Raw genomic sequence first — 23,913 nt, forward strand, 5'->3', positions numbered from 1 at the left:
CATTTTTATTTATTTATTTGTGTAGATCAATGCTTTGCTTCTACTGCCCATTTGTCTGGTATCCATGGAGGCCAGAAAAGGATGCTGTACACCCTGGGGTCCCACCCTGTGGGAATAGGGATCTGAACTCTGCAAGAACAGAGAATGTGCTTAACTGCTGAGCTGTCTCTCCAGCACCCACATTCTTTTTGAGGGGCAGTGGTGGTTGCACAGGGTTCCTCTGTGCAACAGCCCTGGCTGTCCTGGAACTCACTCTGTAGGGCCAGACTGGCTTCGAACTCACAGAGATCCGCCTGCCTCTGCCTCCTGAGTGCTGGGGTTAAAGGCATGCACCGTCACCTCCCAGGAAAGCATTTTTTTGTTTTTAAAAGGGTAGGTGATGAGCAAAGCCCTCAAGTGCTGCTGAAATGAGAGGTCTCCTTGCATCAGTTACTTCTCTCTTGGTCTCTCCTAAGCAGCCCACACCCAACTTTTCTCTAATAACTACGAACCACATACATGGTGTGAAGATTCTCGTCTAAGTCCCAGATGTCCTCTATGTGTTTTCTCCTGTCTGTGTGGGTGCCCTGCCTCATAAGTGATAGTACTTCTGTTTTCCAGGTGGTGAAATGGGGGAACAAATACTTCAGTGAATGCCCTGAGGTCTTGCTGCTCATAGCAGCAGAGTCAGGATGCAAACCCAAGTCTATCCAGCCTGACAGCTCGACCAGCCCATCCACGGTTTGTAAGCTGCTGTTCTGGGGCGCTACAGTGCCTCCATGTGCCCATGAAGCCTTTCTGCTCACAAGGAGGAGGGTCAGAAGAGGGTTCAGGTCTCCGGAGCCATCATACACCCCAACCACGGCAGCTTTGCTTTGATTTCGTTCATAATTTAGGACTCTGGAATCAGATTTGGGTTGAGAGAAAAGAAAGGAGGAGGATGGCGCTTTTAAAAGGGTTTGGAAAATCACAGTGAACTCCCGCCGCTTTGGAGAACAAATCCCAAAGCCCTTGTCACTTCCCGTGACACAGAGGTTTCAATAAAGGACACCCAGTTCTAAGCTGAGAGACGGAAAGGTAGCATTTGTTTGGGCACGCCCACACCTACACGTGTGCACGCACGTATCCATACACTCCCACATCTATCTTTATCCCCCGATTCATGCCCGTTGCTGGCCCAGGACAATGCCAGCCGTAGAAGGAGTTGCCTCTAAACTCCCACTCACTAGAAAAAAAAAAAGTAGTGGCCTCACCCACACTTCCCGGCAGTCCCAGTTGCCACCATCATCAGTCAGGTATGCTGCCTGCTCACCTTGGCTGCTTCTCAGCAGCCAAGCCATTCTCCAAACCAAAGCTTCCCGTCTCTTTCTTTGCCTTTCCATTAGCAAAATGAGTTACCACCAGCCCCTCCGGGGGGCCTTAGCTTTTCATCATCTCTAGTGATGAGGCTGAAATCCAGGAAGAGCCATCCAGGAGGAACCCTGACAAGGTGAAGCCAAGTCCCAAGAGAAATAGCTCACAGGTGAGTGTCCCTCCTTCCTGCCTGGCTGCTGGCCAGGACAGAGAAGGCTGAGAGAAATCAGGGGAGGGGCCAATGGACCACCCACTCCCACAGGACAGTTTTTATCTTCCAGATAGAGAGCTCATCTGGGTAGGGCAGGAAATTCCCCTGGCCACTGCAAATCAGGTTGGATCTCTGCGTTTTTCCTTGGTGGAAGATCCAGTTGGCTAAGGTGAGTTTTGTGTATGAGGTTCAGCGGCCCATGCAGATGAACGGTCACTGGGAGGGTGAGACTTCGAAGTGGATGGGGAGAGAGGTCAATTTTGTGTAGCTTCCTAGGGCTGTATCTTGATTTTTCTGAACATTTTCTATGTGCCAATAGATCACTACCAGATGTCTGCTCAAATATAGTTCAAGTGTGAGATTCTGTGACAAGGTTCACCGCTATTAACTATTTTGGGAACGATGGGAAGAGGTATTGGAGAGTGTCCCTGCCCACTAGATAAGTTAGATCCGGGGCAAAATATCTTTTCATCTCTATCCCTATCTTCGACTAAACAGTACATAAGGAAACTTGTTTGCTTGTTATCCCCAAAGATTCCCCAACTGGCTATGGGCATCTAGCAACAATTCTCTAGCTAGATAGTGATTTCTGGTTCCTTTAAGAAAGAGCCAGGGCAGACAGGGACTCACAACCCACAGATAAAAACTGCAGAGTCACAGGTGGCAGGAGGCTGTTCTCAAAAGCGTCTCCAGTGACTTGCCTGGGCACCGCTCCTTCTGAAATTCTGCCTAAGCGTTTTCCAACTTCCAGTTATAGTAGCTCATTAGCCAACTAACACTGGACTTGTGGGACTGAGAAGGACGCTGGAAAAACATACCTTGTATGGCAGGCTCAGCTGCAGAGTGACCAACCACTCTGGAAGACCTAACCCATACTGATCAAAGTACCTAGGTGTGTCTCGCTGCCTCCGGCCACCATACACACTCACACTAGCTGTGCTCGACCCGCCCACCCAGAGTGGCAACTCCAGTCCCCAGACACACCTTTCACCATCTTTCTTCTGTGCAAAGCTTAGAGATGCAAGTGGTGATGTATATTCCCTTCTTTGCAAGGGGAAAAGTCTTAAGAGTAACACGAATAGACCTTTAGGGCAGACACGGCTGCCTGATTTCCAAGATCTCAGATCCTCTGACGTGCTACGGGGCTTAGTCTTTCAGTGGCACATGATCCATCTGGGAGCACGGGGGAGAGTGAAGAAGGCTGCACAGCCCCTACACACACACACACACAAACACACACACATACACACACTCAATCTGATGGGAAACTGCTATTGACTCTATCATGATAGACATGCATGATGTCTATCTGCTACACCTGTAACAGTTCTTTGGGCTCTCCAGGGATGAAATTAGCTGGTAGACCACCTGCAGAGCACAGCAGGGAGGGGGGATGTGTTTGCATGAGTACATGTTACCCCGGAATGAGTGAGGTAGCATGGGATAAGGAAGAGCAGCCAAGTGCAATAGCAAGAGACGCCGTGAAGACGTGATGACTGCCCTTGGTTTTAGGTTTGTTTGTTTGTTTGTTTGTTTTTTGGTACATACATAGCAGACAGCAGGGATGCTGGACAGGTGTTCTGGGGATCTGGGTTAGAATATCTCCAGGATTCTGTACCAGGTTTCAATGAAAAAAAAAATAGAGATTTACACTTGAGGATATGCATTATTGAAATAAGGAGACAAGAAGTAATCTTTGTTCACATGGAATGAGCCTCCCAAAGTCCTGACCTTATTAGTGGAACCTCATAACAGAGACTACGGGCAGCACGTGGAAGAGAAAGCTCACACAGTCGTACTGTGTTAGACACTGAGAATGCAGTCAGAACAGACACGCTCACTCTATTAGCTACAGCGTACAAATGAGTATGAACAAAGAGAAAGAGCTGACTAATTATGCTTATTAAATTTGTAAAAGATCATTCCCCTCTTGATCATTTCTCAAAAAGAATAAAGATGATGGGTGTTTAAAAATTACACTAGGTTTTCATGAAGGAAATACACCTGAAATACTATATTATTTCTATTTCATACATACATACAGCTTCATCAGTACACTATCCAGGGTCCTACTTTCTGAAAAACCGTGTTCATGCTGGAATGTGGACAGGGAGAATGTCCTCATCTGCATCTGTAGACTAGTCTTGTTAATCTCAAGGAAAGCTGGCTGTGGGAATCAACAGAGTTGTGGCATTTTGCAAGCTATGATTTCAACACAACAGCATTGTCTGTCCCAATAATTATCCAAGTTATCTGGAAAGGAATGAGCAAATCTTTGTGAAAATAAACAAAGTATTTAAAAAATGGCTTCTGGGAGATTCTCTCAAGAAACCCACACCCGGGCTCTCTGGCGTCATTCTACATGTCTCTTCTGGCTCCTTACGCTTAAAATCTATATTAAAGCATCTTTATTAATCTCACATATATATGCACAGTATCGTAAAGAATATTCATAATATTCGCTTCAACGTTTGCCTTTGGGGAAGGAAGTTTTACTTTCTTTATTTAAAATATATGTTGGAGTTTTGCCATGGGTGTCAGATCCCCTGGAACTGGAGTAACAGACAGTTGTGAGTTGCCGTGTGGGTGCTGGGAATCAAACCCAGGTCCTCTGGAAGCAACCAGTGCTCTTATCCTCTGAGCTGTCTCTCCAGCCCCAGGAGGTAAGTTTTAATGCTGAGGTGATAAATTAGAAGGAGAGTTTCGTTTTAATGTAAACCCCCTTTGCATATTTTTAGAAACAGCATTTCTTGGGTCCATACCCAAGGAAAAAATATTGATTCTTTACTGTTTGTTTGTTTCAAAACAAAGGCACCCTCTGTAGTCCAGAATGCCTGGGACTTGTTATTCAGTCTGCCTGGGTGTATTTAAGATCTGGAGAGTAGATTCAGCTGTGCGGAGTCTATTGCTAAGCCTTAAAAGCTTAAAAAAAAAAAAAAATAAGTTAACCAAGCTCCTGTTCACCTGAAATACTTTCCTTGAAGCAATGAGCACATTTGGATACCATATAGTGTTTGTGCTCTTGGTTGGGAGCTTCAGTAATGAGATGTGTCTTGGGATCCAGATTCACACTTGACCTAAGTCTCATTAGCCATGAGCCAAAATTTCCAACTGAAACAATTCCAGTTACCCCCCCCCCCCCCCCGCCGCACTCCCTCCCTTCTTCCCTCTCTTTGTCTTTTTAGTGTTTTGAGGCAGGGTTTCTCTCTATGTCCCTGACTGTTGTGAAACTCACTTTATAGACCAGGCTGGCCTCAAACTAAGAGATCCACAGGCCTCTGCCTCCTGAGTGCTGGGATTTAAGGTGTGCACCACAGACACTGGGATCAACGGAGTGTTTCTTTATGGAAAAGGCAACAACAGCGCAGTTGTACAAATTCAGAAATACTTCCTTGTAGGTATAAGACTTAAATGATAATTTCCAAAAGACTATTTAGTTTATTGAGGATAGAACATACTCAAAGCAAGTTTCTTTGAGAGAGAAAAGGAACATCAATGGTCATTGTTTGGTTTCATGGGAACATGAATCTACACTCGGCACCAATTACCTCACTCGTTCCCATCGGCTCTGGGACCAAGTTCGTGCTCTGTGAAGTTTCTTGTTGTGAAGGTTGGGTTGTTTTATCCAGTGCCAAGCTTGTTTTGGTGGTCAGCTGATCTTACTTCTCCCACAATGCTGAGTATATGAGAACAGCCTCCGTGGGGTGAAGTCAAGGTCTCCAGGCAAAGGCTGACTCTCCACCCTTCCTCAGACAAATTAAGGCAGAGTATCTGGGCATGGGGTTGGGAGTCCTATTTTAAGACGAAATTTCCATGTACTTCTTACGCGCAATTCGATGAATTTTGCTAACCACTGTAAAAACAGAGGGAAATTTGTTAAAACCAAAAAAAATAAACCCACCACACATGGTGAGGCATACCTGTAATCGTAGCATGAAGGAGGCTGAGGCAAGAGAACCAGGTGGTTAATTCAAGGCCAATATGGAGCTGGAAGTCAGCAGAGAGACTGTTCCTTGAAAAGAAAACAAGCCCAGGCCTGCGGCCTTGACTTTACACTTGTGATCAAGTCAGTGGTTGTGACTCTGGTCCCCACGACTCCCCTCCAGTGACCAGAAATGCAGACTGATTACATGGGAACCCCACAATACAAGCGATAAATTCCTAGCAATAAGGGATTTTTTTTTTAAACAAAATGTTATCAATCTCTCCTCAGTGTCTCAAAAAGGCCGGAGACATCACTACGTATAGGGGGCCACTGGGATTCAGGTGACAAATATTGTTTTCAACTAGAAATGCTGTACAAGGTGACATCGTTTTGAGCACACTGGTATCGTATTCAGAAAGTTTCTGCTCTCAGATTGTCACGTTAGAAGTGCCTCGCCGGTGAGGTCTATGTAACGTCCCTAAATTGGAATGAATCCGAAACACTTCTGATTCAAAGCATTTCAGAAGAGATAACAAAGTGATGTGGACCACTTTCAAAGCAGTGGGTTCTCCGAAATAAGGAAAAAATGGCTTATTAAAATATGGATCGGCCATAGTTATCAATCAATATACATATAGGAGGAGCAGAACGCATCTCATGTTTGTAGTGCTAGGACACAAAATCGCGAGAGTTTGGAAAAGAGAGTTCTGTTCCTTCCTCTAGGAGCCTGATAGTTGGGATCAGTGAAAACAACAAGACACAAACTGCAGTGTTACCAGTACATAGTCACATGTGACCCCCTCTTAAGACTGATTTGTGGTTTAATTGAAGAAAATACCGAAAGGGCTCCATTTCCACTGAGAGGGTTCAGGCTCTCATTGAGAGCTTTAGGTGGGCTGTTGGAAAGCGCAAGCCTATAGCAGGAAAATGAAATTCAATTTTTAAAAAAATTAAAAATAAACAACTTGAATCAGAAATGGCCTAGAATCAGGAACACAAGGCACATGACATTTTAACAAGAACACATAACATTTTAATGAAGCAACCAATAGCCTCTTACTCTCCAATGAGCTGAAAACTATATTCAAGTTAGTTACTGTCGAGTTCTGCACTTGGTTGACTGGTGAGTGTGTTTTGTTTGTATTTTTCGCTGAGTTTTACAGACCGCATCAGTTCTAAGAGTCACGTTCCCTTTGCCTTTTGCTTGCACGGGACACGTCAGGGCTACGACCGTCTCTGCACCCTCTCCCTTCTATTCTACCCCACACCCTATCTCACTCACATCTACCTCTACTTTCAGAAGTGCCAAACGTCTCTAAAAGTGGGATGATGCTTGTGTGACTTTGGCATTGCTATGGCATAACAAACTTGAAGAAAGATCTAATTTTAGCTAGCAGTTTTATGAGACTTCAGCCTGTGGCTGCTGGTTCCACATAATCTAGCATCATGATGGTAGAATCACACGGCCGGGCAGGCTCCTCATTTCTAAGCAGAAAGGCAGCAGACAAAAGAAAACATAGAGAGGACAGCGGCATAGGATGTAGGTCCCAGAAAGAAGCCCCCAGCGTCCTGCTTTCTAGAGCATCTAGAGGCCCTGCCCTACTTACCTTTTGCCACCTCTCAATAATACCTTGTGAGTTTATCAGGGGATTAATCTGCTTTCTCAATCAGAGCCTCAAATTCTAATCTTTCCTAGAGAAATAGTCACAGAAGGTCTAGGGATGTGTTTCACTAATGTCCTGGGCATTTCTTCATCTAACAAGTTGACAAATAAGTTTGGGTCCCACAGCTTACCCAAAGGGTCTAACTTGCCTGACATGGCTTCAGATGTGCCAAGTCCTAGGTAAAGTAGGATTGCCCAGTCACCCTAGTGTGGTACTAGCCAACAAGACCAGGCACACGGAACTATTTAAATAAAAATCAATAAAAACGCAATGAAATTTTTACATTCTCTGTGGCACTGGTCACACTTCAAGTGCCCAGTGACAATTTGTAGCCAGTTGCTATGCCACTGGTCAGTGCAAAAACAGAAAACCGTCCTCATTGCAGAAAGTTCCGTGGAGTGGTGCTGAGCTTGGAGGTTGTTCCTGCAGTTTTGTATGGCTAGCATCCTTTAAAGCAGCTCCCTAATCAGGGATCGGGCCTTCTCGTATGATGAGGATAGTGCCTCCGTGAGCACACAGGGCCTGCTGTGCCAGGAGACCTGCAGTGAAGGGTTTTTCAGAGGGCTTTTGTCTCTGTGCCCTCAATTTGCTTAGCTCGCAGGAATGCAGGAACACCTGCTGGCACTCAGTGGAAGTAGGGCCATGACATAACAAATATTTAATGTACTAGCAAAACACATCACTTGACCCTTTTTAAATCTGTCCACTAAGCACGACAGTCATGTTCATTGTCTTCTGTTTATCCTATCTCCTTTGATGTGCTGCACTGCAGGGCTGGTGGCCGATGTGGCTCACAGCTGAGGGAGGGCCGCCATAAGGGAAACTGCCGTTTGCAAATGGGTAACTTGTAACTCCATTGCAACCCTACCCCAAGCATCAGTTGGGTGACAGCTATTTCGTGGTCACAAGTCAGAGGGGCTGGACCTCTTCCGGAGGGCAAAGGCAAATTGGAATCAAAAGCAGAGACACAAACTGCCTGGGTGTTTGAAGATCCGCTGCTGAAGGACCTTGGTGTGAGCGCAGGGGTTTGTTCACTTCAAAAAATGCTATTGACTGTAATGAAACCTGGTGTTTATTGGGAGCTTCCCAAAGAGTGTGCTCCGATCTGCATACTTTCCACGAGCAAGTGTGAGGCAATACTTTGGGGATCTGAACGCTGGAAGGAGCCTTAAGGAAAAGGTGACTTTCCGTTTCCAAATATTTCTAATAAAACTATCATGTAAGCAAAGCTAAACTCTCTCACGTTATTTTTAGAGAACTTATAATAACGTAGATGGTGGATTTTATTTTACTTTTTAGAATGATCATTTCATTTGGGGAAATTTTAGGATTTTGAAAAAAATACAACCAGAGTATACAAAGTTCCAATGGTCTGATGGCGCTCTGGGTTGAGATAAACATTGACTCAGTTTCTGCCAATTATTCATCCTGGGAACCCTGGATCAGTTATTTAACTGCTCACGTGTATGCTCAGATGGATTTCTTCAACTGTCAAATGACACAATAACGTGTGCCTTCATGTCGTAGGAAGGAAAGACACAAGCGGCTGTATGAGAAGTGCTTAGTTCACCCGAACCACTGGTGTGCTTAATAAACATCTCTTTTTATTTATATGAATGACACATTTACTTTAATAATCTTATGAAAATAATATATAATACTAAATGGACACTTTCTACTAATGCTTACTATAATTCCCTTTTCTTCCTTAGTCCATTCTTTTCTGAGAAAAGAATAGAAGGAACTCTTGGGGTTCACATCAAGCCAGATGGATCCACCACTTTTTTTTTTTTTTTTACCATTAATGTCCTTTATCCTATTCAAAGAGACAGAGGGAAACTAGATTTGTTACACCCCTGTCTCTGTCATTCAGGTTGGTTTAACAAAACATACTGTGAACCAAGTAGCTTATTTGGTCTACCAGAGACTTAATTCTGTACAGCCAAGGGTGATGGGAAGCCCAAGGTTAAGCTGCCTGTCCAGTCCGTTATTTGTGAGGATGCTGACCCTGACCACATCCCCACATGGTGGGGAGAGAGGGAAAGGCTTTCTATGGTCTCTTCTTATAAGAGCATTGATCCTATCAGGAGAGCTCCCCAAAGACCCCATCTCCAAGTAGCATCTCACTGGTCAGTGGAGTTCCAACATAAGGATTTGGAAACAGAGGGCACAGAGTCCAAGGCACTCATGCAGGGTAGGAAGCTGGAATGCTCTGTGTTGGAGGGAAAGGGCCCGCTTGTTCATCTTGGCCACCCGGCTAGCTTAGCCCTTGAAATAATCACACAGAAACCATATTAACTAAACACTGCTTGGCCCATTAGCTATAGCATCTTGTTGACTAACTCTCACATCTTGATTTAACCCATTTCTATCAATCTGTATATCACCACGAGGTTGTGGCCCACCAGAAAAGTTTCAGCTCGTCTACTTTCAGCCACAGATCCATGGCATCTCTCTAACTCTGCTTTCTTCCTCCCAGCATTCAGTTCTGTCTTCTCCACCTACCTAAGTTCTGCCCTATTAGGGGCCCAAAGCAGTTTTGTTATTCATTAACCAATACAAGCAACACATAAAAAGAAGGACCTCCTACACCAGCTCTGGTCTGGTCTGTTCAGGGACTCACTGGCAAGGGAAGGATTATGTAGCATTGTTGTAGGAGCTCAAAGCATAGGAACGGTGACTTTCTCTTTGGTGGAGCTACTGAATGACCCACCATCTAGCTTCCTATTGGCTACTTCTGAGCTACAGAAAAGGGTGGTGTGATGGAGAAACTAGAGCATCACAGTACCCATTTTCCTTATGTTTCTCAGTTTATCAAAGTCATGTAGACCATTTCCATCTCCAAACAGAAAACAACAACATGAACAAAAGCAAGTTTCCCAATCTATTGTGGGGTCTATTTAATGTATATTTCCTTCATCATTGGTTTAACGTCATGCCTACCACCTGATTTCTTAAGAGCAAAGGTTAAGAGAAAAAGAGGTGCCTAGGAAGAAAGTAGAAGACATAAGAGCACAGTGTGGTTTCCTCAAAGAAAGAAAAGTCTATTAACAGATCATATTTGGGCTACATATTCAAAATTGGTATTTTGAGTCCTAAGAATTTGAAAGGTTGTTGAATACATTTTAATTTTTCACATTTATTTCTTTTCTCCTGAAAATCCTTTTGATTATAATTTGACCTCTTTTTTTTTTTTTTACCTAAAACAGAGATGTCAACATCACACTGTTTGCTGTACTTTGTACCCTACCTTTTATGACCCTAACTCAGTAGCATACTCTAAGACTTAATGATAATTTACCAACTTCAGACTTCAGGCCAATTTCGGTTGCCCTTTTCAGTTCCTGAGAAATACAGCAAGGGCTAGTGGGAAATTCTGGATCATCATGGTCTTAATGGAAAGCCCCAGATTAAGAATAAAGGTTTTCCTTACTTTTGAAAGCTATTGTTGGCCTTAAGACAACTGAGAAATATTCTTGGAAATGGTTTCCTCCGAATATTTTCTGGAAGGAATTTAGAATGTTAACAGTGGGGAGTCTCATGACAGAACTTTTACCACGCTCTTGACAGAAAATGTATCTCCAGAATGTTCCTGTAGATGCACCTCCCAAGGCCATACACACTGATTCCTTCAGGTGGCAGTTGCAAGGGCTACTATTCCAGATGATCTTCCTATCATAACACTGGCATATGTTAAACACTTACCGCCCTGGGAGCTGTGTCCAGAACCCATGTGAATTGTCTCATGTAATGAGCCCAGCAAAGCTGTGAAGGGAGTTATAGTTCTACCTTCATTTCACAGTTAAGGGAACAGATACGAAGTTTCGCTGCCGCATACAGGGCCACACAAGTGGGAAGAATCAAACTCATTATCTGAAGTCAGAAACTTGACTTTGGAGTACACACTGTTGACCAGTTGGGAAAATGTTTTTCTCTTTGAAACCCACACTTTTTCAGAAGCCAACATGCTAACCGATTAGTGTGGCCCAGCTGCCTGGAAGCTTTTCCTTGGTTTCTCTCTCACCCTTAGAATCCTGGTGGCAATATCCCTGGTTGGAAACAGAACTTTGAAAAGTAGCCAGACAGGGATCAAGAGTTAGAGTTTCCTGATTGGTTCTTTGGCTACTGGACCCGGGGTGCTCTCTCTTAGCTCCCAATCAATATCTACTTTGAAAAGACAGTCAGGCTGATGAAAACATGGATGCTCATACTAACTCCAATAAAAATCCAGAAAAGTATACAAAATCTACTTCCTGCTAAGGTTGTGGTGGCAAGAGTATCTTTGGCAGCAGAGCCCTAAGACATTATCACTGAGAACAGTGGAAATACTATTGCCTCTCAAAACAGAGAAGAAATCAGCACCCAATCAATCAGGGGTATAAGAAAAATGGCCTCTGTGGAAAACAACTCTGACATCATGGAGCTAAGTGTTACATATGTTCAGTTTGCACATTTTCTATATCCTTTGTGTCGTGACCTCCTCTGAATCTTAAGAAATGGAAAGAGAAGAAGAAAAGGCAGAAGATCATGGCTGAGATTTCGACATCTTTCAAGACAAAAAATGCAAGGGCTGGGCCAGAGTTGCAGGACAGATGTGGCTCTGGACATCTAAGAACTAAATATGATTCTGTCCAAGGAATTCTTGTCTGTGAGACATCTTCATCGCCGGGGAGCCAAGTTTCAAAGAAGCCTGCTTTTGTTAGAAGTAAGGAGAACTGGATTTGATTTCATCTAACTTATTTTGGGCACATAGGAAACAAATGGAAATCACTCTTAGTACCCTCAGACTGTGAGAATTCTATTCTAGATAATGCTGACTGACCTAAGATGCATCCGAGTCAATCAGAAAGCATGATAAGGAAATAAATAATTAAAATGTATCGCAACAGACTTGGGAAGAGGGCAAAGAATTTCCAAAAAAAGTGCTGACAACTTCAACTTCAGCTACTTTGTGAGCAAGTTTTCTACCTGGTTTTATTTCATTTTTGTGTTATTAAATAAAAGCATTTTTATTTATAGTTCAGAGGACAATTAACCAAAGCAACTCTTCTTGACCAAATGCATGGAAAGTTTTTAAGAGAAGAGGTTTTATAAAAGCAGGCACCATCTTTGTAAAAGCAGGCACCGTCTTTGTAAGAGCAGGCACTGTTCCTTATTTCTGTGAAAAAGCACTGTTTCTAGGCAGGCAAGCAAAACCTTTCACGAGGCCAAGTGATCATCTTTTCAGCAGTCTAGAAAAAGAAAGAAACTAACAGGCCAAAAAAAACCAATGTATCCGATGGTGATCTTTGGTGGTGCGTCTTAAACTAACTATAGGAGTATACGTGATTCTAGAAGGATGTCACTTTGAAATTTGATAGTTGTAATTCCTTAATAAAACCGTATATACAAGTAGAATACAATGAACTCTATATATAGTCACGTCCAGATAGTCAAATGGGAACACTATAAATAAATTAAGATGGAATCTTAAAATGTATTCAAGTAACATAGAAAGTTACAGAAGCAGGATCAGAGGAATAAGACATAGCAGAAACAGACTGAAAACAAAGAACGAAATGGTAGACAATTAACAGGTAGCAGCTACCTTAAAACACAAATGGTATACATACCACAATTACAAGGAATGTATTGGCACAATGTTCAAAAAGCAAGTGCATACTTGTATTTCTGGCATTTAGGAGGCTGAGACAGGAGGATCATGAGTTGGAAACCAGTCTGGGCTACACAGTAACACCTTGTCTCCATAAACAAGCCAAAACATTGCCCAACCATGTACTACCTACAAGAAACTTCCCTTAATTTCTACAAGTAGGTAGACTGATAGTACTAGGAATTAAAAACTATAATACATAGTATTAGAATCTTTTGCCACCATCCCTGAATTAATAATAGCTGTGTGATGTTGGGCAAGCTCCTTAGTCTCTCTGAGCTTTAATTTTCTAATCTGAAAGACTAACTGATCTCAAATGTCTTTTTTTTTTTAACCTCATCTAAACTCTCAATGTGAGTCGATCTGATGCTTGTAAACAAGATGAGCTCATTGGACCTCCAGCTAAAAGTGCCCCTGCAAGACTCCTGTCAGTGACCTCGCATCCTCTCAGGGACTCTAGGGGCAGTGCGCATAGCAGTGCAGTCCACCCAAGCACAGCTGGAGGGCAGCAAGGGGGGGTGGCTCATCTCAACCAGTGTCCCCAAAAGCAGCAGGCAGAGGAGGAGCTGAAGGAGTGATTCGCTTTAAAACAGAGGAAAACCAAGAAACAAGCTCCTGTGTTTTTCAACACTGGCTTTGTTTGGAGGCTAGAAAACCCATGCATGTTTTTTCTAAACAGACTTCCAATGGTTACCTGAAACTACAGAGTTTTAAGAAGCGGGGCACTCATGTTGGCCCCTCGGAGAAACAAGTACTGTTGGTTGTGCTGAAAACACAGCTCTGTGGGCTAGCAAGCCATCCTAACTCTTAGGATGGACAAGAGCTCTTGGGGTTGGGAAATCCCCAGGAGATACTGGTCTCCCTGTTCTCTAACTTTAACTGTATATCTCTTTCTCTTTCTCCCTCCCTCTCTGTCTCTTCTCCCTATCTTTGTCTCTTTCTCTGTCTGTCTGTCTGTCTGTCTGTCTGTCTCTCTCTCTCTCTCTCTCTCTCTCTCTCTCTCTCTCACACACACACACACACACACACACACACACACACACACACACTTATTCTAGAATCATCCCCCTTTCAGAGAGGAACTACAGAAGAAGACAGGGTGAAACAGGTCCAGAGGCACTGAGGGTTTGGGAGAACATGTAGAACACCAGCAATGAGAGCAAGTAGCTGGGAGCCCAGTGCCCCCTTTGGTGATTATCAATAGTACCATGATGCCTCAATTCACAGTGGATCCTTATGAGCACCTGGAATCTGCCTGCTGCCTACATAGGCTGGGGATACAGAGGTGTCAGACATCATTGGAAGAGTCAGAAGTTCATTGCCTGTCTCAGGATGCCCCCATCTTCCTTGGGGAGGCTAATGTGAGACCAGTTACCCTGGGTGGGTGAAGTTAATCAGCTCTTGAGGTCCTGGATCAGCTTTCAAGGAAACCACTCATCTTAAAACAGTACTACGAGCTGACTGGGTAGGAAGTTAACTGAGTATGTACCCAAGCTCCCCTTCCTCCTTCCTCTTTCTGCCTTTTCACAGGCAACTGGCCTTAGATATAGTCCTGTATTTGTCAGGATGAACGGTTGCTCTTACCATGACCTGTAATTTACCCGTGGCCATGAGTCCCGTGGAGAACGCTGGCTGGGTCAAGCTCCACCTCAGGGGCTCAGCATCCCATTGGCTGTACCACCCGAGTTCCTGAGACAGCTCCCTCTTATACAGGTTGAATGATGAGACCCACGGAGTTTGGATAGGAAATGTGTGGCTGGCAGTGGGGTTACTTTAATCTTTTTCTTCTGTATAGTGACTGCGTTTCCAATGATTTCCTCAGTACATTCAACCCTAGCTCAGTCTTCTGTATGTTTAAAATGACAGAATAATATGCAGGATAATTTAAACTCCATTACTATTTTATGCATATCCCCATTATAGCACTTATCACATCTTGCTGTAATTTTTTGTTTACATAGCTGTCTCTTCCACTTGGCTTTGAGCTCCTCCAGGACTTAGGCTATGATTTGACTCATCTTAGATTCTGCCTCCTCCTCTGTTCACAACAGCTTAGGGCTCTGAACATAGTAGGTTTTTAAATCAATGAGTCAGCTTTGAGAGACTCAACAATCAAATATGCCTGCTATGCGTGTATACATTTATCCATAGATATTTTTACTGTAATTATTTGTTTTTGAGAAAAAAGTAAAACATTTATACATTTATTGTATATAGCCTGAAGTTCTAAAGTGTGTGTATGTATAAATGGTTAAATCAAGTCCATTAATAGAAGCATTACTTTTTATATAGATGCATATACCTTTTGTGGTAAGAATGCTTAAAGTCTTTTGGCAATTTTCTTCTTAATGATTGAGTTTATTCTTTGGCAACTTGTATATGTACATAATGTATTCTATTTACTTTTCATTCCCACCCTCCCCTGTCTCCTTCCTACTGTGGTTACTAACTCCCTCCTCCTTATGGGTCCTGTTCCCACATTCTTACCTTTTTGTTTTGATTTTAATCAGGACCATCTGTGTGGCCATGTGTGGAACTATCCATCAGAGCAGGGATTCTCAAACTTCCTGACGCTGAGACCCTTCAATAAAGTTTTTCATTTTGCGGTGACCCCAAACCATTAGATTATTTTCATTGCTACTTCATAAGTGTAATTTTTCTACTGTTATTAATTGTAATGTAAATATCTGTGTTTTTCCCATGGTCTTAGGCGACTCCTATGAAAGGGTCATTTGACCCCCAAAGTGTTAGAGGGCTGGGGTTGGCTCAAGTCTGGCTACTTCCTGCGGGCATGGGGCGATGTGGGAGAGGGGAGAGCTGGGAGTTGGTGTGCTCACACTCAGTGAGAGGTGTGGCAGGGGCAGTATCTGGGTTGCTGTCATTCTGGAGTCCTCAGGCAGCTGTTTTTTTGAAAGAGATGAGAAGGTAGGTGGTTAGAAGAAAAAAATTGTTATTATTGGCCCTATGAAATGGGGCTAGCCATAGGGATAGGTATGATAGCAATACAATAATACAATAATAATAGCAAACAGATAATACAATAGCAATATGGTAGCAGATAATATATGATAGTATGATAGCAATAGCAGATAAAACCAGATTTCAGTTGGCAGGTGTCCTTGATCCAGAAGAATAGCACTCTGTGGGTTGATCTTGGCCCAGGCACATCTTGGTGTCATTACAAAAGACTCAATGTCATGGATGAAGTAATAAGTTAACAGTACCTTAAGTTGTCAAATGCATTAGACAGATCTGGGAGGGATAAATGAGCAAAAATGAGACAGCATTTTAGCTATGCAGGCAATCCCAAATCCTCACCTTGGTCCTTGGAGAAGAATAGTCCTAGAAGCAGTGCTTGCCAGTCTACCAAACCCAAAGGCGAGGCCTGGAGGTGGAAGGTCTTCCGTCTTCTTGGAGGAGCTAAAGGGTGCTGCAGAAGCTGGCATGTCTGTGTTAGAGGCTCTTTTTGTTAAAATGCCATACCCTCAGATCTGTAAAGACATTTAAGAACTAAGTACTATTACCTCTTATTTAAACTAGGCATATAAGCTAAATTTAGGTGTGTATTTTATCCAATAAGTTATAGTTTACCAATGCTAGTAAATGTAAGAAGATTAAAAGGAATATTTTAATAATTCAAATAATCTTAAAATGAGCACACACACACACAGAAACATTTATAAAGTTACACAGACATACTGTGGCCACATTATTTTAACAGAGAGGCAAATAAAGCACTTTTGGAAACCTATGAAGGCAGGCTGCAAAAGTCAGAAAAGCATAGAGGTGATTCCATTAAGGACCAGACTAGCAGATGCTGCAAGAGAGACAGGGCAGAAACATTTTTTAAAATCCCAGAGTGAGAGAAACAGTAAACAGCTAGGAGGGAGGAAGGGGAGCAGAGTGATCCCCGAATAGTAGGCAGGGGCAGGGAAGCATAGCAAACAGCTGATGGGCTAGCGCCATTCTGAAGGGATGGGCAATGGATGGGAGCCAGGCATGCCTTTGGGAGCGGCAGAGCCCCACAGGCTATGGAGAGGCAGAAGTGGGGGTGGGACAAACCATGGGCTCAGTGGAGAAGGAGAGACAGAAAGGGAGGGCAGGAGTAAGCATCTAGAAACCCTGGGTTATGGAGAGCCTGAGACAGCCCCAATTTAAAAGGACTTTTTTTGTAAAAGGCCGCTCAAGGGCGTTTGAGTAATTGGCTTTGGAATTGTAAGGGCCCACTTTAAAAGTCTATGCCCAATGAGACTCAGGTCTGTTGTGATGCATCCACTAAACAGAGCCCGTGAGTGGAAATGGGGTGAATGGGAAGAGAGCGGGGAACAGCTCCCCACATCCAAGTGCCATCTCAGTAAAAGTCTGGCCTTTGCCATGGGTCAGACTCCCAGCACAGTCCATGGTCTCAACAAAAGCCCAAAAAGCAAATGGGTCACCCCGGGACCCTATCGGCCTAGAGCAAAAGAAGAGGAACTCAGCAAGTCCAAAGCCAAATCTGGTGGAGAGCATGGGGGATGGGTGTTTTCTAGCGTGGCAGCACTGTGCATCTCGGTGGAACCTCCAGTATGTTAGGAATATTTCCTAACGGAGCCTTTCCGCTGACACAAAAAAACTCCAATCAAACCAGATTAGACTGAATCAAAAATGTAAAAATGGCCACGCTTAATCTTGGGTGGTCAGGAGCATGGCAGGGGGAAGACAGAGGGAGAGCACTTGTAAAACCCCAATCCACGAGTTCCTTTTTCTGGTACAAGCCTAAAATACCCTGTGGGAGTGGTCCTGACCCTCCTCCCCGGGGGAGGGGTCAACACTTGTCAGTCTGGGAACTGGAGTCCAAGTGCTTGGCAATTCCCAGGCCAGGGGCTGGGGTGACACTTCCAACTCAATCTTACAATGATGGTTAGTTGTTGGTGGCGCACGCCTTTAATCCTAACACTCGGGAGGCAGAGGCAGGTGGATCTCTGAGTTTGAGGCCAGCCTGGTCTACAAAGCAAGTTCCAGGACAGCCAGAGCTACACAGAGAAATCCATGAGAGAGAGAGAGAGAGAGAGAGAGAGACAGAGACAGAGAGAAAAAGAGAGAGAGAAGTAAACCTGGGAAGGGGGACACTGAAAGAGTTGTAGGTGGAGGGGCAAGAGTGAGGTGTAGTGCTCATATATGAAGTTCTGGGAAAAATTATTAAAAAAACAAAAACAGAGAAAGGAACATCCACAACCTAGTCAATTCCTGGCAAAGGGTACTTGCTTGCTAGGTAGTTGTTCAATACCAATATGAATTTAAGTTAAAAACTCATACCCCTGTCTCCTAAGAGTGCAGAGCTACAAGGGAAGTGCTTTGTGAATGGAGTTGTCTGTGCAGTGTTTAAAGCACGAAACGTGTGTGTATGTGTATCTTTATTATTTCTTCTTAAAAATTAATTCCTGCCAGCTTTTAAATAATAAATTTTAATTATTCCCTTTCTCCTCTATATAAAAGTCAGCCTTTAATTCTTGAAGAAAGGAAGATTGCAGGCATAGACAGAACTAGGCCTGTGTTAGTTCGAAATTGGTAGCTAAGAAGTGGTCACATTTATTGCTTGTTAAAGTATACCTGGGCATTAGTTACCAAAGCCCTTGCCCAGCATGCACAAGACGCTGGGTTTGATCCCTAACATTGAAAATAAGTTAGGTGTGGTGGCCGGTAATCCCAGCACTTGGGAAGTAGAGGTAGATGAATCAGAAATCCAGATGTTTAAGGTCAGCCTGGGAGATGGGTCAGTTAGTAAAGTGCTTACTGGAAAAATACAAGAACCTGAGATCAATCCCTAGAATCCACATATAAATGTTAGGCATGGTTTTACATGCCTGGGACCCTAGAACTGGCATATGGACGTTAGGTGACCCAGGGCAAAGGCTCCCTGAGGTGCCTATTGATATATCTGATGCTGGCCACCTGGTCCTCCCAATATCCCTCAGTCCCTACTTGTTACAGGGTCCTACTGGCTGCCATATCTTTCCCCCTACCATAAGCTTCTCCAGCCCAGGGACCAGACTGGAACCCTTCCCCCAGCAGCTCTTCCTTATATAACCTCAGCCATTTGACTACCAGTTCTCTTGGCCTCTTTGCCGCTTGGCAGCCTCTCGGCTTCTGATCTCCTGCCTCTTCGTGCCTGGCTGCCTCCTCTCTTCTCTGCCCTCTTCTCTCCGGGCCCAGTTCATTTGCCAAGCACGCTCATCCTGGACTCTCCCAAACGCCTCTGCTTCTGCCTGTACTCTCCCTTATACCTGTAATAAAAACCCCAGCCCCTTAGGGGCCGTCATGTCCTCCTTTTATTTCTTTTTCTTTTTCTTTTTTCCATTCAGTAAGGACAAGAGGACTCTGGGGTTCACTGAGCACCCAGCCTAACCTACCAGATGAATTCCAGGCTAGTGAGAGACCTTGACTCAAAGGAGGCAGGTGTGTTTCTAAAGGATGACATTTAAAACTGTCCTCTGGTCTCCAACACCCATGTGTACAAACAGAAATACACCTGTGCACCCAAGTGTGCCTTCGCCACACACACACACCAAACATTAAAATGTTCACCGTTATCCTTAGGTACATAAAGAGTCCCAGACCAACCAACAACAGCAAAAAAGTAGCAAAACTCTACCCGATATCACACCTTTGGGACAGATATCTGAGTGTGCCATGAAAGCAGATCTGGTCATCATCTAGGAATATTACATTGTAGTGCAGACGTGGTTATGATCTAGATTCCCTTTTGGCGACAGTTTTGAGCCCAGTTTTATTAGAAAATGCAAAAACGCAATTTAGAAGCTACATAGTTTTTACCTACATATATCACATATTTTTATTTATTTCAATGCTGACAATTAGTTGGACCCTCAAAACAAATATGAAATACAATACAAACACATTTAAATGCACCAACATTAATGAGGGAACCCCTTGACAAATGTTTAGCAGTGAGAGACGCCCATCTCTGGCTCTGAACGTGCACCAGAGATTTAAGTTTTTATCTTCTCTGCCTTCCCATCTTTGCCTTAATCTTCACTCACCCCTGGTCTTCCACTGGAAACTGAGAGACTTTTCTGATAAGATAAATACATAAGAGGCACTTAGGGGAGAGGAAGCAATGGAAAGGGAGCCAGCAGGTATGCAGAGCAAAGGTTTCTCTGTGCTCTAGAGATTCACTAGTGACGGGCATGGGCCTACTCTACCTCCTCACCGCTTGCCCAGCACATCCTTTTAGCATTAACGTCATTACAGCATTTAAAGTGCTCAGAGAACTGGCATGCCTACAACACTCAGAGCCATGCCGACAGGAGAGGGAGATGTCATTGGTACTTGGCAGTTTTAGCCTAGGCCATGGAATTTTGCAGAGCGCTGTCCCCATGTCCTGGATTGCTCTCTCCAGAGTGAAGGGTTTCTGTTTTAAATGTTCAGGCCTTACCCAGACTTATGGGGGGGGGAGGGTGTGGGGGGAGTCCCAACTCTCCAAGTGATGGTTTTAGTAAGAAGTGCAGGCTATAGGCAAGTCCTGAGGACATAAAGACAGAGCCCTCCCAGATAGTATTCTAACCCCAACAATGTCCACAGACCTGCTTTGCCACTTTCCCATGAGAGGCCATGGTGAGAGGATTATATGGGTTAACCAGAGAATAAACCTGGACCAGACACTGAACCTGCCTGTGCTTTGGTCTTGTAATGCTCTCCTCTAAAAACAGGAGATATAAATTTGTTTATAAGCCTACAACTTTGTCATACGTCATTACAGCATTTCCAACAGACTAAGAAATGGCTACCCTGCAGACATGCTGGCTCAGGACCATTCTCCCCTTGCCTTTGAGTCCTAATGTTTGGTCTAGTTGACTTTTCATAGATAGATTAGTTCTGGGTTTCTTTGAGTTCCCAAAGCTCCTGGAAGTTCTTTTTCTCAGTTCTTGTAAACCCTGGTGATGTCATCAGTAGCATCAACTGCAGACTTCCCTAGTGGCGCCAGGGACATTTCGCAAGGAATTTGTTCAACCCTCAAGTCAGTTGCCCAGGGAAACAAACTGGTGATGTCACAAGGCTTGCCACTTGCTGTTCTCCTTCAGGTCCCTTCTGCACTGGCTGAGGTAGGGTCCTGTCTATTGCTCTCCCAACCCAATTGTGTCTTGTATTCCCCAGGGCAGTGCAGAAGCCCTTGCTTTTCCCCTCAGCCAGGTCTATACTCGCTCAGTTCTGCTGGCCACAGCTATCTCCCTATGCTTCTTCCCTCTGGGCACATAAATGCTATGCAAATGGAATGTCTAGACAACTTTTGTTCTCTAGTATAAGGGTGGGGAGATTGAGACTCCCTCCCTTGAGGCTGTCCCTAAGGAATCAAAAAAAGGCTATTTCAAGCTTGATATTCAAGTTTGATAATACCTCAGAAGTTTCACAAGTAGAAGGACCTCACCTGATTCCCTTATCTTTCTTTGGGTCATAAACACACCCAAGTCTCTAAGTCTCTACTTCCTGATTTTAGAGACGCGCTCCCCTTCTTTACCGGGACACCATTACAACCTTTGACTTTTCTGAGAAAATGAAAAGGAAGAACAGAGGCCTGGAGGTTTACAGAGACGTCGTTTTTAAGAGGTCATTTAGCAGGCGATGCCCTATTCCAAGTGCAACTCTTCTTTGTTGCTCGTCTCAAAGCTGTTTTGAAATATGTGCAAATTGTCAGGTTATCTAACTGCGGCTAACTATGCGAAAGATTTCCTCCCAAGGTTATAAGAAAAGGTGCCTAAGAGAGAGGCACAATCCAGCCTGTGTTGAAACTCACTCCCAGAGGACTTTGTTTCTACAGCTCTCCAGCCTGAGCAGAGAGCAGCAGTGGCTCCCAGGACTCAGAGGCAAAAGCAGAGAGCTAGCACACAGCTTCCAAAGCCATGACGAAGACAACCACTTGCATCTATCATTTCCTTGTTTTGAACTGGTACGTCTTTCTCAATTGCTACATCCCAAATATTGGAAAGGATAATGAGAAGTTAAAGGAACTCCATGATGGCGGACGGTGGAAGTACTTGACACTCCTTAATCTGGTAAGTCTGTGTGTCTGTATCTGCAACCAAGTTTTCCCACGTACTGTTTTTATGAAACACAAGTCCCCTATATGTCTTCCTTCTTCATGGTTGGTGAGTTTGGGGCTTCCCCTGTTATTTAGCAATTTGCTCTGGGGCACTCAGTCTGGAAACGCTCCATAGCTACCGGGGTGTCTAATTGTAAAATGCTCTCTCGCAAAATCTCTTGGAGTCCAACTGGGGGAACACAGGCTTGAGTACAACACACAGGCGAGATCTTGAGCCCTGCCTGGGACTCTGAAAAGAAGGCAGAGCTGTCACATGTTGTGTAGGAAGTGTGACTTCCACTGGAGGAATAATGTCCTTTGACAGCACACAGCGACTCACAGATTTATCTAAGAAAAGCAAGCGCATTTGCCACCTTCCTCTCCCACTACAATTTTTTATAGGCTCAAGTTCTATCTGAAAGGAGAGAGATCACCCGAGCCAACAACCGATACACAATTTCAACTGTTTTAAAACCAAACTTTGAGCTTAATCCCTTCTTGCCTTAGCCTTAACCTGACTGGCCACATGCTACTGAGAAAAGTCTGAATGACTGGAAGAAAAACTGCCTTGTAAGAAGGATTTTAGGGGAAATAGTATATTTTTAACACACACACATATATGTTAAAAGATAAAATTGGAACATCTTTCAGACATGGGAATTGACATTTAAGTCTTTGTCACTGGTGCTAAAATACACAGTTCCATAAAGGCACCTGGTTTCAGGGAGCTGGAAATAATATTCTTGTTTTTAAGATTTATTTTTTGTTTTATGAGTGTTTTTACATGCCTTGCCGACACGTATGCATACATGCTGCACATATTTCTGGTGCTTGTGGAGACCAGAAGAGGGCATCAGATGCTCCGGAGCTAGAGCCACAGATGGTTGTGAGCTGCCCTGTGGGTGCTGGGACCTGATCCGGGGTTCCCCAGGACGGCAGCAGGTATCCTGAACTGAGGAGCCGTCCCTGCAGTGCATCCTGCAATCGGAATATGCTCATCCTTCGGAATCACAATCCTCATTCTGTAATCAGGGCAAAGAGTGGCAGGAAGAGGGACTGGAATGTTGAGTAGGCAGAAATGGTGAGTTCGGGTTGCAGAGGCGTGTCTTTGAGGCACTGGCCCCTTGCTTCTGGTCTTGTGTTCACCTTTTGGTGACATATTAGCCTGAGTATTTTGAGTTCTGGGCACAGCTCTCTAGCGCCAGAAGGCGTCAGGTTGGCTGTTTGTTTCAGTCCTGAGATTTTACGAGGAAATAAGTCGAATAGTGAAAAAAAGAAAAGAGAAACTGGTTTATAGACCTCTCAGAGCACTAGTGTCAAAGACTGAGGTTAGTAACTCTGTTGGGTCACCTGGGGCTGTCTGTCTATCCATGTGTAATTACTAAACTCAGGCCCCAGTATGGCCATCCTACTGCCCAGAATCACAGAGCAGTGGGACAGACTTTGCACAGAGGTCCATAAGCCACCTCCCTGACTTCTTTTGCCTTTTAATGCAATCCCCCTCACACACCTCATTTTCTGCTACTAGCCTATCCTACTTAGATGTTGTTTAGAAATTATAACATTTTTGTTTATTTTGTGTGCATGGATGTGTGTAGGTGTTGGGGTCCTGTGTACCACAATGTAGAGGTCCAGGCGCAACTTTCAGGAGACAGCTCTCTACTCTGACCGTTTAGGTGCTTAGGATTGAACTCAGGTGGGCATGCTGGGCAGAAAGTATCTTAAAGAGAATCTCACAAGCCCAAATCATCTCAGAATTTAATCTCATTTTCTGCCTTCCTGTCGAATTAGCCACCAAATCAAATTCCATTGGTTTTCCTTTTTGTTGGACCCGCCTTCCTCTCCCCCACATTCCTGCCTTACTCCACGTCCTCATTCCAGACTCACTAATTGGCATTGGAGGACCACATTAGCCCTGTATTGTCCTTTGCTCCTCCAATGTGCAGGTTCCAGACTGATCTCCCTAAGCTCTTTTTTTTTTTTATTTTTCATGAATTCCTTTTAACATGGTGGCCTTTTTTGAAATAAACAACCCCCCCCAAAAAAACAAAA

General features: G+C 44.0%; 1 protein-coding gene and 1 long non-coding RNA gene across 3 annotated transcripts in view; one reads left to right on the top strand and one right to left on the bottom strand.

Moving 5' to 3' along the window:
* The first annotated feature begins 1,242 nt into the window (after positions 1–1,242).
* Positions 1,243–23,913, top strand: part of Adtrp (androgen dependent TFPI regulating protein) — a 74,913-nt gene continuing 52,242 nt past the window's right edge. The window contains exons 1-2 of one of the 2 annotated variants that reach the window (XM_050142268.1): positions 1,243–1,501; positions 21,601–21,835. In XM_050142268.1, the coding sequence (XP_049998225.1) occupies positions 21,683–21,835 (153 nt within the window). In that variant the 5' untranslated portion in view covers positions 1,243–1,501; positions 21,601–21,682. Of the gene's footprint in view, positions 1,502–1,568; positions 1,713–21,600; positions 21,836–23,913 lie in introns of those variants that run through there. The other variant, XM_050142269.1, reaches the window with a different exon arrangement.
* Positions 4,964–23,913, bottom strand: part of LOC126501551 (uncharacterized) — a 19,236-nt gene continuing 286 nt past the window's right edge. The window contains exons 2-3 of the long non-coding RNA XR_007591711.1: positions 16,104–16,276; positions 4,964–5,396 (exon numbers count right to left, since the gene is read on the bottom strand). This is a non-coding gene — a long non-coding RNA (uncharacterized lncRNA). The remainder of the gene's footprint in view (positions 5,397–16,103; positions 16,277–23,913) is intronic.

Source organism: Alexandromys fortis, unplaced genomic scaffold (genome assembly GCF_014885135.2).
Source record: "Alexandromys fortis isolate MF-2015 unplaced genomic scaffold, M_Fortis_MF-2015_v1.1 scaffold_5, whole genome shotgun sequence".
NCBI lineage: Eukaryota > Metazoa > Chordata > Mammalia > Rodentia > Cricetidae > Alexandromys > Alexandromys fortis.